Raw genomic sequence first — 14717 nt, forward strand, 5'->3', positions numbered from 1 at the left:
ATTCCAACCCCTTAACATCCTATGAAATGATGAAACTTCATGGGGAACTAAGCCTCATTACTTGCACTTCTTCTAGAGAAGTGTGTTTCAATTATGCTCCTCTCTTTCTTGCTGTGCAGCTCGTGAGTCTTGGCGCCAGAGCAACTCGTGGGGGGACAGAGTGGAGGAGGAGCCTGCGCGTCCCCCCGGCCATGGCATACACATGCACGAGAAACTCTCCTCCCCCTCACGCAAAAGGTTTGGGCCTTGGCTCCTCTCTGCACTACCCACTGAAACAGGCAACCAGACCCATGGCTGCTTAAGTCTGTGGGTGGAAAATGTAAAAGAAATGTGTATATATCTTTTGATAACAAATTGCTGGTGCTGCATTGCCCCCGAGTTAAGATGTGAAGTGTAGAAGAAGAGTACTCACACTCGGGGGAAATAATTGCCCTCCCATGGCCTGTTTGTTTTCTGCTACTGAAATGACATAGAAATGGTTGCTACACTGTCAGTTAATGTTGTCTCATTTGCTTGCTCTGTTTTTGTTTTTTATTAAAAGGACAATAGCGGAATCCAAAAAGAAACATGAAGAGAAACAAATGAAAGCTCAACAGCTGAGGGAAAAGTTACGTGAAGAAAAGACACTGAAGCTTCAAAAATTAATGGAGAGGGTAAGCTGTCTGTGATGGAGCTGCTCTGCCCTTCCAGAAAGGGCTTTTTTTTCACCTAGCTGAGATATGTTAGAATTTCAGACTGGTGGTGAAATGAAGTTTTCGTCTGAGTTCACATAGTTTTCACAGGTGATTTGTGCATCACAGATACTACAGAGAGCATTGTTTCAAATCATGGGCTTCTGTGGGAGTGTTGATGATGTACTAGACTGACCCAGATTCAGGCAAGTCGCAAGTAGAGATGTTACATGTATCAAACAGAAGTGCTGAAACTCCCCAAACTGAAGCAGTTTGGGTGTGTAACAAAAGCAGTGGAGTTTGGGTTGAACTGAGTGCAGGCTGTGAAAATACTTTGTTACTGCGGTGAAAGCTTCAGGTATTAGAAAATCCTGAGGAAAATGCAGGCCCTGTTTTCAGTTACTGTGTTAGTAATGAATTTGGAAATATAGGAAATGTGTGTGTTTCATATGTGCTCTGCAGTCTTTGTTGCTTTCCATCTCCTTATCTATAGGAGAAAGATGTGAGGAAATGGAAAGAGGAGTTGTTAGATCAAAGACGGAGGATGATGGAGGAGAAATTGCTCCATGCAGAATTCAAACGTGAAGTGCAGCTACAGGCAATTGTGAAGAAAGCCCAGGAGGAAGAAGCTAAGGTGAGTTACTTTGTTTAAAAGAGGAACTACTTAGGAGTTATGCTTTTATATGTGTTGTACCTTGGAGGACTCACGAGTAGGTTGCGAAGGCTGGTGGAAGTTGGATGTGAACACTTGTGAACCATGGAGTGGATAAATGCTGATGTCTAAATGCATGGTTTTTCCATAATGTGAATTTAAAATTAATGAGCTGTTCTTAGACATCAGTGGTGGGTTGGGCTGGAAGAAAAGATGGGTTGCAATAAAGGGCTGATAGTTGCCTTGCTGCTGCTGTTCCTCACAGTTAGCATGAAGCATTTTGGGTGATTGCTAGTCCTCTGGGAAGGAGCAGATCCTGTTATCAACTCTCTGCTTTGCAGCATGTAGAAAGAGAAGTGGGAAGAGCTCATTGCTCTTTTCCTTCCTGAAACATCCATTCTAGATCCAGCTGTCCTTGAACAGTAGTTCTGTTTTGTGCCACTAGTGTTGTTAAACAGCTGGGAGTAGATAGAAACCTGCAGTTATTCTAAAACAACTCCTATTCAGTGCTCTTCTGACTTAATACCTCATTTCCTCAGACAAGTACTAGCTGGAGGCTTTTTGGTTTGCCTCATTCCCATTACTTTGATAAACATTTTCATGATTTAACCCCAACCAGCAGCTAAGCACCACAGCCCAGTGGGATGGGGGGGAGAGTCACAAGTGTTAAAGTGAGAAAACTTATGGGTTGAGATAGAAACAGTTTAATAGTTCAGGGGCAAAGATATCAGTTGTAAGGAAAAAGAAATTAACAGAGAGAGATAAATAATACCCAGGAAAGACAGTGGTGCAGAAGCAAACAGCTCCAGTCCCTGAGCAGTGGCCCCTGCCAGCCTCCCCTGGGGTTGTTGCTGCCCATGACATCCTGTGGTCTCAAGTATCCCAAGTTGGCCTTGAGGCAGTGCAAGATCTGCTCAGCAGTAAGGAAAACATCCCTGTTATCAGCACTGTTTCCAGCATAAATCCAAAGCACAGCCCCATATTAGCTGCTACAAAGAAAATTAACTCTATCCCAGCCAAACCCAGCACAACAGGAACAAAGTATTTTATTTTAAAGCCTTTTTCCTGAGTAAAGGTCTATTCATCTCCTTAAAGCCAAAATGTTTCATGAGATGATGGGCCTGTGTCCCAGCTGTGATTGATGTAGCTGTTCATCCATACTATTTAAGAGAAGCACAACAAAACTGATTTGGCTTTTCTACTTTGTGCTGTATCTGTCTCTTGGATTCAAGTGGTTTCTAGGCTCCCAAATTCAGTCTAGCATACCTTCATTATTATTTCATTATACTGGTGTGACTTCTGTAATTGTATTAGCCAAATCACACTTGCCATAATTCCCCAGCTAAGCAGATGTTTCAAGCCTTGTGTGTGTTTAAGTGGGTAAGATCTGGTGCCTCGTGAGGTTTGGTGTTCTGGAAACAAAGGTTAATTGGGCCAGGAAGCTTTAGAGGAAGAGCTGATGAGCAGGATAGCTGAGACCATGGCAACTGTTGCTGCCCAGTTGGTTATCTAAATTCCCAGTGCTTGCTTGTTTACTGACCTGTAAAATCTGTTCTGTAAATGGATTCCAGTCAGTAAACAAAGGTACAAACATTATCCTACCACCCTTCAGGTCAGCTGTTTGTCTATGTATGTTCTCTTTACTCGTTCTTTTTAGTATACCCATGAAAGTTCTTTGAGGCTTTTCTTGTTTTCATGGTTTTGTTCTTGTGTGCTGCACTGTGCTGTGGCTGATAAAGGTAATATATGTTGGTGGAATAGGCTGCTCTGGTAAGAAATATTAAGACCATGAGGTTATTTGTTTTTTTCTTACACATGTCGTGTAGTTTCACTTTTTATTCAGTAAGTATCCTTATATCTCAAGTTAGATCAAAGACCTGTTGGATTCTGCTAACACTTCTGTATTGTACTGATGTATCTGTCTGGTCCTTGTCATTCCACATTAGGTGAATGAGAGAATAGACTGATGCAGTCTCATTGCTGAGAAGATTGGGAAGCTTTTTCTGCATTTTACCCAAACATTCTTGTTTTTCACATACAATTGACTTTCTCTTTTTATATTCCATGGACTATGTTGTTTAAAACAAACCAAAACAAGAAAGCACATAAAAACTCTAAAGCCTTATTCTCAACCTGGTAGGTTTCCAAACCAATCTGGAGAAATATCCCACAGTTTCATTATCAAATGGGTGATTAACAAGTGGATGGAATTCCCTGCAAATGAAACTCATTTCAGCTTCTCAGGTCTTCTCTTACACCCTCTGATGATTTGCAGGTCAATGAAATTGCATTTATAAACACCTTAGAAGCTCAGAACAAACGCCACGATGTGTTGAACAAGCTGAAGGAGTATGAGCAGCGCCTCAACGAGCTCCAGGAGGAGCGGCAGCGGCGGCAGGAGGAGAAACAAGCCCGGGATGAGGCAGTTCAGGTACAGAATATCTGCAGGGGGACAAGGAAATGTGTGTGTTTCATATGTGCTCTGCAGTCTTTGTTGCTTTCCATCCTTTACTCAGCTTTAGAGAAGTTTGTTCTGTTATGTTTGTCCTTTCAAACATTTCAGCTCTGAGAGGGAAGAAGGTAAGTCTCAAACCCCTCGAGCAGAGGTATCATTGCTGCTGGGGAGATGATCCATGCTTGTCCTAAACTTTAAAAAATATTTATTATTCCTCTATAATGAAATCCTTTGCTGTTGGTAATACTTAGAACTTTGAGAGAGGAAGCAGAAAAATATCCCTTAGCCTATGCCTGCTGTCAGAATGACAGTGCTTTACACAGGATCAGGGGAAGCCCCAGCACAAACATGTTTGTTCCTGGAGTCTTGGTTGGTTCTTGTCTGGTTGGGTTTGGCCTTTTTAATACTAATGTATTGAAAAATGGGGCATGTTATTGACTTCAGTGGTTCTGCAGCCAGTTTTGAGGCAGAACATATTCCAAAAGGGCTGGATGAAACTTTATGAGAGAGGATTAAATATTTCTGGATTTCCAAGGGTCGATTGCACTGTCAGTGAAAAGTGCTCTTCCAGATGGATTGTCAAAAACCTAATCTCAGTGATCCTGTTTCTTGTAGTTACTCATATTCCCCTTTTCCAGAGCATGGCTTCCCTGGAGTGTTCCTTTCTGTGATTTGGGGTTTTTTAACTCTTTCTTGTCTCTGTCAGTTTTAGTCCTTTCCTGGGCTATGTAAGCATTGGGCTGTCCTTAGGCTGCAGTTGAACAAGCACTGCAGAGAGGGAAACTTAGATTAGATATTAGGAAGAAGTTTTGCTGTGAGGGTGATGAGACACTGGCACAGGTTGCCCAGGGAGGCTGTGGCTGCCCCAGCCCTGGCAGTGTTCAAAGCCAGGTTGGATAAATCTTGAGCACCCTGTTGTGATGGGAGGTGTCGCTGCCCATGGCAGGAGGTTGGGACTGGATGGTCTCTAAGCTCCATTGCAAGCCCTTAACCTACTATGATGCTGTGACCTCCTCAGGATGAGCAGGACACATGGCCAGTTCACGTGTAGGTCAGTCACACAGCTATGTGTGTCCAAGCTTCTCAGTACAGTCATGTTTGCATATTACTCCTTTAGCTCCTAAAATCTCAGTTCTTACTCCATGGGGAAAGCTAAAATTCCATAAGGAGATAAAACAGAGTTTCTGTTAATGCTTTTTAAATTTTTCCCCCTCCAGGAGCGCAAGCGAGCGCTGGAGGCAGAGCGGCAGGCGCGGGTGGAGGAGCTGCTGCTGCGCAGGAAGGAGCAGGAGGCTCGGATCGAGCAGCAGCGGCAGGAGAAGGAGAAAGCCCGAGAAGATGCTGCACGGGAGAGGGCCAGGTAACTCCTCAGGCACTTCTTGCTTCCCTGCCCTTCCCTGTCCCCCTCTCCAGCACACTGCACCCTCTCTGGAACAGCAGTGCCTCCCTAGCCTGTCAGGAGTTTAAACAGCAGCATTAATAAGTGTTTATGATGAATGGTTTGACGGAAGAAATCAGGTGAGTCATCACAGATTCAGTAATAAAGTTTTGTATTCCTTAGATAGATGCAAGGTTGTATTTTATTATATTCCTCTTAGCTTTATTGCTGACAAGACCTTTTAATAATTTGCCTTTTCCATATTTTACCTTAGTTTTCAGAGGAAGCAAAATTAATGTTCCCCTGTTCCCCATTTCCTCCACTCTCCAGGAGCTTTTGGACTTAGTGGCATCAATTTGAGTTCACCTTTTTGTAGACATCAGAGATGACGTTTGTGAAGCACAAGGCTGGGAAATGAGGCTTCATTAATTCCACTACCTGCAAACTGCTTGGTTGATGGTTTTGCCCAGAATCAGGAGTTCATAGAGGAGATTTTGCGTGGGCTCTTCTCTCTCTTTCTTTTGAGCCACAGCTGAGGTGCAGAGAGGTTTGCTTTCAGGTCTGACACAGGGAAACTGCTTTCTCCTTGTTTAATTTGCCAAACTCTTTGTATTCACCTCCCATTACTCCCTCTTCTCCTATGGTTCCTGTGCTACAAACGTTCCATAACACCTGGATAAAATTCACTTTTTTTTCTGTGATGGGTGTTCACTAATGGTTGTTCATACATTTTTATTTGTCACTGTTGATCTTCCCAAATCATGATTGACATCGTAAAGAGATTGAGCTTTCCATTAGATGTGTAATGAATTGTGGGTAGGATCTATAGCCTTTCCCAAGACTTCATGGACTTCCTCAGTGTATTGAGCCAAAGTCACAGTGAGCTAGAGTGAGCTGGAAGGGATATTCAGCATCTTATTTGCAGACACTTGAAGATTAGGACTCACAGGGAGAATTTCGGATATGCTGTTTTGGGAAAATAGACACTGCATGTGTGAGGCTTCTGCATCTTTCTGAAATTTGAGGAAGCCCTCACAGCAAAAAAACATGGGATAATTGTCCCATTGACATCTTTGTCTTGTAAGGTCTTCTACAGTGAGAACTTGTCTAACAGCTCCAAGCACATAACTGTTCACTCTTTGTGGAGTCAATGTTAAACCTGCCACTTCCCTCTGCACCCCACTGATTTCCTTAGGACATGTGAGGAGCAGCAGTTTCCATTTGCCTTCTGTTTGCATTGTGTGTCAGCAAATTTCTTCTGGATTTGCTGCTACAACACTCAGTTTTCAAACACTTTGGACTGGATATCACAGCTCTGTGCTTGCACTTGTTTTTCTTTGCCAGATACTGATTACACAAGAGATTTCTTCTTTTTTCTTCTAATAATTTTGGGAAAGAGGAGGAAAAAGTGTATGTGTGGTGCCCTTCAATCTGGTGATTCTGTTCTGTCAGAGTGGCCTCAGAGTCATTACATCTTAATCACAGTTCTGAGGTTTCTCTAACACAGCAGAATTAGAGGAGAATTCCAAGTGTCCTGGTTTGGCAGTTGAGGGAAGGATGAGCCTGACAGGGAGCTGGCTGTGCTGTCCCTTCCGTCCTGGATTTCAGCCTCAGGGTATCATTTGGTGTTTAGTTGGGGTTTTTTTTTCCTGCTGCTAGGATTTGGCTCAGATCCTGAAGATTTAATACTTGCAGGAATAAGTAATTTCTGGAGTATCTGCTTGAAGTTTCTTCAGTATAAGCTTTACCATGTGCATCTGGTGGTGATTAAAGCATCTGTATGAAAGGAATAGTGTACTTAAAACTGCCTTTAAAAGCCCCTCTGCCCTTATGGTACGTTAGCTTGTTTCCAGTAAGGTTTTAGTTGTAATTTCAAAGTATTTTATATTCCAGAGAGTTGAAATCTGTAATATGGAAAATTTTGTTCTTGTCAATAGAAATCATAAAACTGCATAATGTGCCCTAACCATGTAAAAAGGCTTTTCAGAAGGGCTTGTGCAGGGGCAATGTTGGTGCTCTATAAATGGAAACTGGAGAGTTTTGTTTCAAATCCTGTTAACCCCAAGTATGCAGTGATAGCAATTTGTTGTAGTTTATAGCGTTTAACCAATGCATAAAAACACAAACTGAAAGAAGGAGCTGAAAGAAGCTTTGGGTTTGGGTCATGTGTTAGTTGTGATTTGTTTCAGCTCCTGGTGTGAGTCAGGAGCTCTGTGAAACAAAAACAAAGACTGTAGTTGGGTTTTTCTTTTTGTACCTCAGGAGATAGCACAGAAACTCTGCCTAATGCTTCTCATCCATCATCTCTTCCTCAGCCCCCATGGCCATGGTCTTTGGAAGAGTTAGTGTTTATCATTCAACTTACTTCCTCCCTGTCTTCTTTTAAATTTTCTGAGGCTTTTTGCTTTAAAATGTTCCTTTATCTGAGCCTTCTGCTTTTACTGAAGTGATTCGGGTTTTATATCAGATTTCTGTTTAAAAACCCCAAGCAAACAGAAATCCACCCATAACAAACTCCACTGCAATGTCATGATTCAGTTTTGGGAAGAGGAAAGTAGGGCAGACAGGTTTAGTGAGCAGAGTAGGTCCTGACTGCAATAATGTGGAGAAGGTGACAGGTAAATGCCTCTTTTGCTGCTCTCTGCCTTGAACATTTAGAACTGCAGTGTTCTAGAGCATCAGTTTATCACTCAAGACTGTATTATTTGATATAAACATTTTTCATAGCAACCTGCCAGGAGCTGAAGGGGCTCCAGGGAAGCTGCAGAGGGACTCTTGGTTAGGAGCTGCAGTGACAGGACAAGGAGCAGTGGAGATAAATTGAAAGGGAAATTCAGATTAGATCTTAGGCAGAAGTTTTCCCTGTGAGGGTGGTGAGACACTGGCACAGGTTGCCCAGGGAGGCTGTGGCTGCCCCAGCCCTGGCAGTGTTCAAAGCCTGGGTTGAATAAAACCTTGAGCAACCTGTTGTGATGGGAGGTGTCCGTGCCCAGCGCAGGGAGTTGGGACTGGGTGATCTCTAAGCTCCATTCCAACCCCTTAACATACTATGAAACTATTGATTGTTGGTCAGAGTTTTATCTGTAAGTTTCTATATTCAAACTTGCAGTGATCATCATTTTTATAAAACCCACTGCCCTGAGGGCTGTAAGGCCTGTCTTCAGTTTGCCCTTCCTCTCCTCCCCTTTGGCTCACTGACTGCAACAGTTGTCTGAACAAGGGCCTCACATGCAGCACTGGTTGGGAGGAGCATCATCTTGACTATCATTGCTCAGAGTTGGACTGAGGGATGATCCATGTCCTGCTGCAAAGGTTCCAGCTTCGTTTTGGGGGGATTTTGGTCTCCGTTTCAGACCTACATCTGTCAGTGTTATTCAGATTTTATTACAAGTTCTCTCTGTATTTTATTCCCTTTTGGTTAGGGATCGAGAAGAGAGGTTGGCAGCTCTTACTGCAGCTCAGCAAGAAGCCATGGAAGAACTGCAGAAGAAGATTCAGCTGAAGGTATAAAAGGATACATTGGTTGAAAAATAGATCAATATTTCTTCGTACAGTAATTCTGTTTGCTGTAATTCGATGTGTTCTTCTTTTCTGCTTCTTTTCCTTTCAGCATGATGAAAGTATTAGAAGGCACATGGAACAAATTGAGCAAAGAAAAGAGAAAGCAGCTGAATTAAGCAGTGGAAGACATGCTAATACTGATTATGCACCAAAACTTACACCGTATGAACGAAAGAAACAGTGCTCACTCTGCAATGTCATGGTAAGTTAGGGAATACTGTTGGGGTTACAGGGCCAACCTAAGCCATGAAGCTACAAAGGTGAGAGCACTGCACATTTACTGTGTCTCTGCTCTTCTGGTGTACACCTTATTCTGGATTTTTCTGTCTGTGAATCAGGTGGGTTAGGGTAGACTGGGAAGAACTGCAGATTGTAGGTAGAATGGAGAATGTGGGCAGTGCTCAGTTATTAGTTGTCTCTGCTAAGAAACTAGGAATTCAGGAGTATCAAATGGAAGGTGGATGAAGAATGTGGTTCTTTACATAGCAGACAGCTGAGCTGTGAACACCTCGTGAGGTCCTGTGGGTATTTGAATTTACTATGAGTTCAGGGGTTGATTGGACAAGTTTCATTTGGCTGAAATTCACTGTAGGATACTAAATACCGAGAAACTGGGTCAAGCTCCAGAAGTTCTTGAATTGAGTTTGGTTGGAGGCTTCAAAGTGTTGGAAAATCTGTGTTTATTTTGTCTCTTTTCCTTTGGTGTCTTGTTTTCTGGCTAGGCAGATTTCCAGTCTCGGCAGGGAATCTCTGCGTGTGTGTGCCCTGAGGTGTGTCCCAGCAGTGGTGGAGGAGAGAAGCCATCCAGGAAGGCTGGGAGATACCTACTGTTGATAACTGGTTTTACTGGTGTGCAAAGACTGTGCATTATTGTAGCCTTTATCCCACTAAAGAGAGACTATGTCTCTTTAATTGCTAAATTAAGCAGGATTGCTTGGGATCACCTCAGGCAGTGCTGGAACAAACTCAGGCTCAGCATACTGGAGTTTTGCACAGTCACTGATCATTCCAGTGTGCAATTGCAATATATAGTTAGATTGAAGTACAAGTGAGATGATAAGATTTTATTTTTAATCTGTGATTACATTGATGGCTAGAAAATCATTCTGGAATTTACTCTTAAATCCTGCATAAAAGATGTAAGTTAAGCTGAGGAGCACAGTACTGTACTTGAACTTCTGAACACACTCCTGACAAATTGGCACCTTTTATATTTAAAATATTGTTATCTATAGATTATGGAATTTGCAAGAGAAAATGACTGAAGTCATTGTCATTCCAGATTTCATCAGAAGTGTATCTCTTTAGCCACATTAAAGGGAAAAAGCACCAACAAGCTGTGAGGGAAAACAGCAGCATACAAGGACGAGAGCTTTCAGATGAAGAAGTGGTAAGTGTTGTGATATTTTTTCTATATTACTTCTGGTTTTAAATGCCATCCAGCTGAGCAGCCTGGGGCAATCCTGGGAATCCTTACAAGGGAATTGATCAAGACTCTTGCTGTTAGCACAGAGCCATAGTAGACTGCCAGTGTGAGGGAATGGAGGAAACAGTGCATTCCAGTACTTCAGGAGCTGCCCTTTGAAATCCAGTCTTCCTAAACTGTCACTAATTGCTTTTCTATTAATCAGAGGCATTTCTCACCTTACTGTATTCATCTTTTCATAATAAAAACATGATGTGTTCCGGGTGTTGGCATCTTGGTTTTTTCCTTTGGCTCCTTCTTGTTGCTTGAAATACCCACTGTATTCATCTTTTCATCATAAAAACATGATGTGTTCTGGGTGTTGGCATCTTGTTTTTTTCCCTTGGCTCCTTCTTGTTGCTTGAAATACCTTAGTCCTTTTTTAGGCTATCAGATGTGCTGTCCTGGGCATCAAGGTCCACAGTGCTGGAAATTGTACTGTTAAACTATTCTGCATGTAAGATTGGAAATGGTTTGTAACTATTAGCATTGCTAAGAAGAACAGTACTTAGTTTTTCAGTAGCTTCTTTAGGAGAGCTGGCACAGAGGGTGATTTTTAGGAAGCACTGAGGATGTTTTTACATCCAGAGAATGTGCTGTTTTGTGGAAAAGATTTCTGAATGGTTTTCTGACTTAATTTTGAGTTGAACAGCAGTATTAAGTCCATGCCTTTTCTAGAATTCTGCCACATCCAAAACAAGTAGTGAATGTCTGTGTATTACACCTGTCAGGTGTGAGGAGGAAATTCTGTGCAAGACACTTCTTCAGAGGTGATTGAGATTTCACTTCATTGTGTCTGGAAATCTGTTTCCAGCCAAGCTGATTCCAGTGACATTGTACAGTAGTTCTAATTTTTTCTGTTTCCTTCACAGTTCTTGTTACTATTTTCATTTGCTGAAATCTTCTCTTTATTTCCAGTTTCTTACATTGTAAGATCTTTCCTTTTTCAAAAGCTCTGGAGAGTTAGGCCTCTAAGGCACTGAAATATAGAGGTGGTTATCACTGCAAAACCAGGAAAAGCTGATTGGACAGATACAGTAGTCTGGTGGAATAACTGTGTGCTGAGTTGCACTTTGCCTGTCCTTTCCCAACTGTAACTAAAGTACATAAACTGGTTTCTCAGTTTCTTTTTTTCCTCTTGGACAGTGGTTGGTGGGAGTTTTGTGGGCTGGGTTTGGTGTTCAGATGCCAGGCTGGGTGTATGGGAGAAGGATTCACACTGCATCTCTGTGCCTGGAGATGCAGGCTGGGAGATTTCCAGCATCTTTGGTGTTGGTCCACACTGCCTTGAAATCATCTTGTGTCTCCCCAGCCTTTGCTGGATCTGTCACTGACCTGTGGTTCCTGCAGGATAGCTGGCTCTCGTGGATCTGGAGGAAAACAGGGAGCTGGATGTGCTTTTGCCTGTGTGTTACACACTATTCACAGCGTCTGATTTGATGGCTGAGCGATTCCAGCTGCCCAAAAAAAAGGGATCAGTGCCTTCAGCTGCATTTGCACCTAGCTGGGGAAGGCCAAGTTCCACTAGAGGGCACAGAGATCCTGATTTTTGTGGTGTCTGACATCGTGTGCTGAAATCCAGGGATTGTCAGCAACACGTTTTGATGGGAATTTAAGAGCAGGATTAGGCAAAATGCAGAGATTCCCTGAAATCCACACGTAGTGCAGGAGAGAAGAGCTTGGACTGAATGAACAGCTTGAGGATTCCAGCAGCAGATTTCAGTACCCTTAATCAAGGTGGTGCCTAGGATTTGGCACACAGGTAACACGTGGATGCTTCCATTGTCAGATAGTTTATATATTATTTATAGCTGTGTTTCAATTAGAGTATAAAATTCTGACTGATATTATTGTACTCTGACGTTTCCTTGGCCCGAGGCCCTCTCTGTTCTTTGTTATTGTGTTTTTTTCCAAAGAGCTCTGGTGAGATCTGCATGTTAGAGTTATGGTCAGTGTAAAGTAGGAAAGCAGCTTTATTTATTGGATCAATTTGCTTTGTGTACCTCTTTGTTCAGCATGCACAGTTACTGCCACCCCCACAGCCAAAGCATTCAGCAGCTCCTCGAGTTCTGAAATACTTGAGGAAAAATTCCAAAGTGTTACATGGAATAAAACCATATTCCAGGGAAGTATTCTAATACTCACAGGTACTTATTTATCACTGGTTTCAATTTTTTTAGTCAGTGGAGGTAACTGTAGTGAGAACACACTTGTACTACTTAAAGTTATTACTTGTCATCTGTGATGTCTTTAGATTATATACATCTTGTCTGTGACCCTTCTTCTGTGACAGAAAAGATTTTATTTATATCACCTTTGACCTAATAAAATTTCACCTTTAACCTTCTGCACTTGACACCTCAGATAAGTTACTCTTGATCTTTGACTCACTTTGTGTTCAGCCTGCTGAGTGTAATAGAAACGAAGCTTTGTTAAAATTGTAATCTGACCACAGACTTTATTATTACTTGAGAAATCACAGGACTTGAAATGCTTTTATTTTGTCCCTGTTGGTATCACAGAAGGTAAGAGTTAGGTATCTCCTTAAGCTGATTTAAGTAAGTGACTATATAATTCCTCTTCACACAGTGAGGATTTTTTTGTGGTCGATTTGACTGTAAGTTAAGAGCTGTATTGCATGGTCATGGACAGGGATTCCCCTGGGCTAGGAGCTGATCTGGTCAGGTATGAAGGAAACTGATATATTTGAGGTGCTAAGTATTCTATATACACATGCTGTATGTAAAATACATCTATGCCGTCTGTATTCTGTGTGCTACATACTGTGACATCTCTGCATTCTGTAACCTTACAGGCATTTTCAGAGCTAAAAGCAGACTTCAGGTTAGAGTCATTTCCCATTGCTCTGGAGTGGAGAGTACATTGTGTTTAACTCCAGCACATCTTTTGCAGGGCTGACAGCTACTGTTAGATCATCAATGGGGTGAATTCACTTGTAGATGCTATATGTGAGGTGAAACACACAGAGAAAGGAGTTTTGCTCTGAGTGAAGGAAGTGAAAATGAAAAAGCATGAAGTTCTCTCTAATTCCAGCTGGAATGGATGTAGATTTCTCTTACAGCAAAGATCTAGTAATTTTAAAGCAGTGGTTATCACGTGAAAGCAAATTCACTTCTATTCAGTTTTGCTTCCTTTGTAACTTTGCTTTTGTCTGGCCTCTTACCTGGTTGGTAGAACTTTGAGCAGGCTAAAAGTCATCTTTCCTCCATTCTATTTCCAGGGCTTTCAGTGCTGTCCCTGTCCCACATCATTTCACCACGATCTTCAGTGCAGTAGCAATGTTCTGTCCACATTCCCTCTCCCTGCTGCTTCCACCCAACTCTCAGCTTTGCCTTCCTCTGCGTTGCCATTTCCCAAGCTATTGATTTCCCATCCCCTCTCTCAATATCCTCATGTTCTCGGTACTGCAAAAGATGTAAACAGTGTAAGCAATTTGCTTTCATTGACTTCACTGGAATCAATTAGTATATTTGAAGTCCTGACTAATTGCTTGGCCGAGTTAAAGCCTGTGTGACCCAAAGGCCTCTCTGAGAAGGTGCCACAGGACATCCCCTGGTGATTTCATGAGGCTGAGGAGTCTCTGCAAGGACCTTGCAGATGTTTGCTCCCACTTGTAGCTCCTACCTGGCTGATTCCTTTCTGTGCCTCTCTGCTTTCCCTTTTGTCTTTGCCTTTCTTGTCTCCCCTAGTTTGCTTTGAGAATACACCTAACCCCAGTAATCCCTCAGCTTGCCTCCTTTGAAGCATTGTCCCAGCTCTCCTCTGTGCCTCCTGTCCTTTGAATACCAAGGTTTAAAGGTACTTTGAGAGTATAAATCATGTCATTCCGTGTGGTCTGAGTGTGTTTCTAATAAGCAAAAAGTACTTCTAAAAACCAGATGAAAAAAAGATAACTTTGCAGGGGTTGGTTCATTTAGATAAGGTTCATGCTGAAATATTCTGTATTGCAAAGCAGAATGGAGGAATGTTAATGAAGCTTTGTTTGCATGTGTGAAAAATATGCTTTTTTTTTTTTTTTTTTTTTTCAGGGAAGAAAACCGACTCTATTGTCCTCATTATAGAAATGAAACAAAGAACTTCTCAGAGGTATATTTAGATCAAATGAAAACATAATCCCGTGTGGAGATTGACAGTGTTAAAACGTGAGGATTTATCTGAAGGCATGGTTGGCTGAGCCCACCCACAGGCATTGCACAGACCAGCTAGCCAGGGCTGGGCTGGCTGGGACTGCAGTGTGAGCCTTCCTGGCACAGCTGTGCTGAGCAGGGTGTGATTTCCAGCAGGCCTGGCTGAGCTGGCAGTGCCCCGTGGGCAGCTCCACACTGGGGCAGGATGTGGCCAGAGGTGCCAGGGAGCAGAGTGCTGGTACCTGTGCTGGGCCAGCCAGGGAGCAGCACCCAGCAGGGCTGATCTTCACAGGGTTGACATTTCTGAAAGCTTTCCAGGGACAAGGGTTGCTTTGCTTGAAGAAATGGAGTTGTTTTCTCAGAGCTGTGTGCTGCTTCCATTATTCC

General features: G+C 42.6%; 1 protein-coding gene across 1 annotated transcript in view; it reads left to right on the top strand.

The window, feature by feature from the left end:
- Positions 1–119: 119 nt before the first annotated feature.
- The window catches only part of SCAPER (S-phase cyclin A-associated protein in the ER), a gene marked incomplete at its 5' end in the record, with an annotated part of 96991 nt that continues 82393 nt past the window's right edge, over positions 120–14717 (top strand). The window contains 8 exons of the mRNA XM_009072621.1: positions 120–237; positions 542–653; positions 1165–1305; positions 3599–3754; positions 4996–5138; positions 8579–8660; positions 8767–8919; positions 10000–10107. Coding sequence (XP_009070869.1) covers positions 120–237; positions 542–653; positions 1165–1305; positions 3599–3754; positions 4996–5138; positions 8579–8660; positions 8767–8919; positions 10000–10107 — 1013 coding nt within the window. The remainder of the gene's footprint in view (positions 238–541; positions 654–1164; positions 1306–3598; positions 3755–4995; positions 5139–8578; positions 8661–8766; positions 8920–9999; positions 10108–14717) is intronic.

The sequence above is a fragment of the Acanthisitta chloris genome, unplaced genomic scaffold (genome assembly GCF_000695815.1).
Source record: "Acanthisitta chloris isolate BGI_N310 unplaced genomic scaffold, ASM69581v1 scaffold12864, whole genome shotgun sequence".
In the NCBI taxonomy this organism is placed as follows: Eukaryota; Metazoa; Chordata; class Aves; order Passeriformes; family Acanthisittidae; genus Acanthisitta; species Acanthisitta chloris.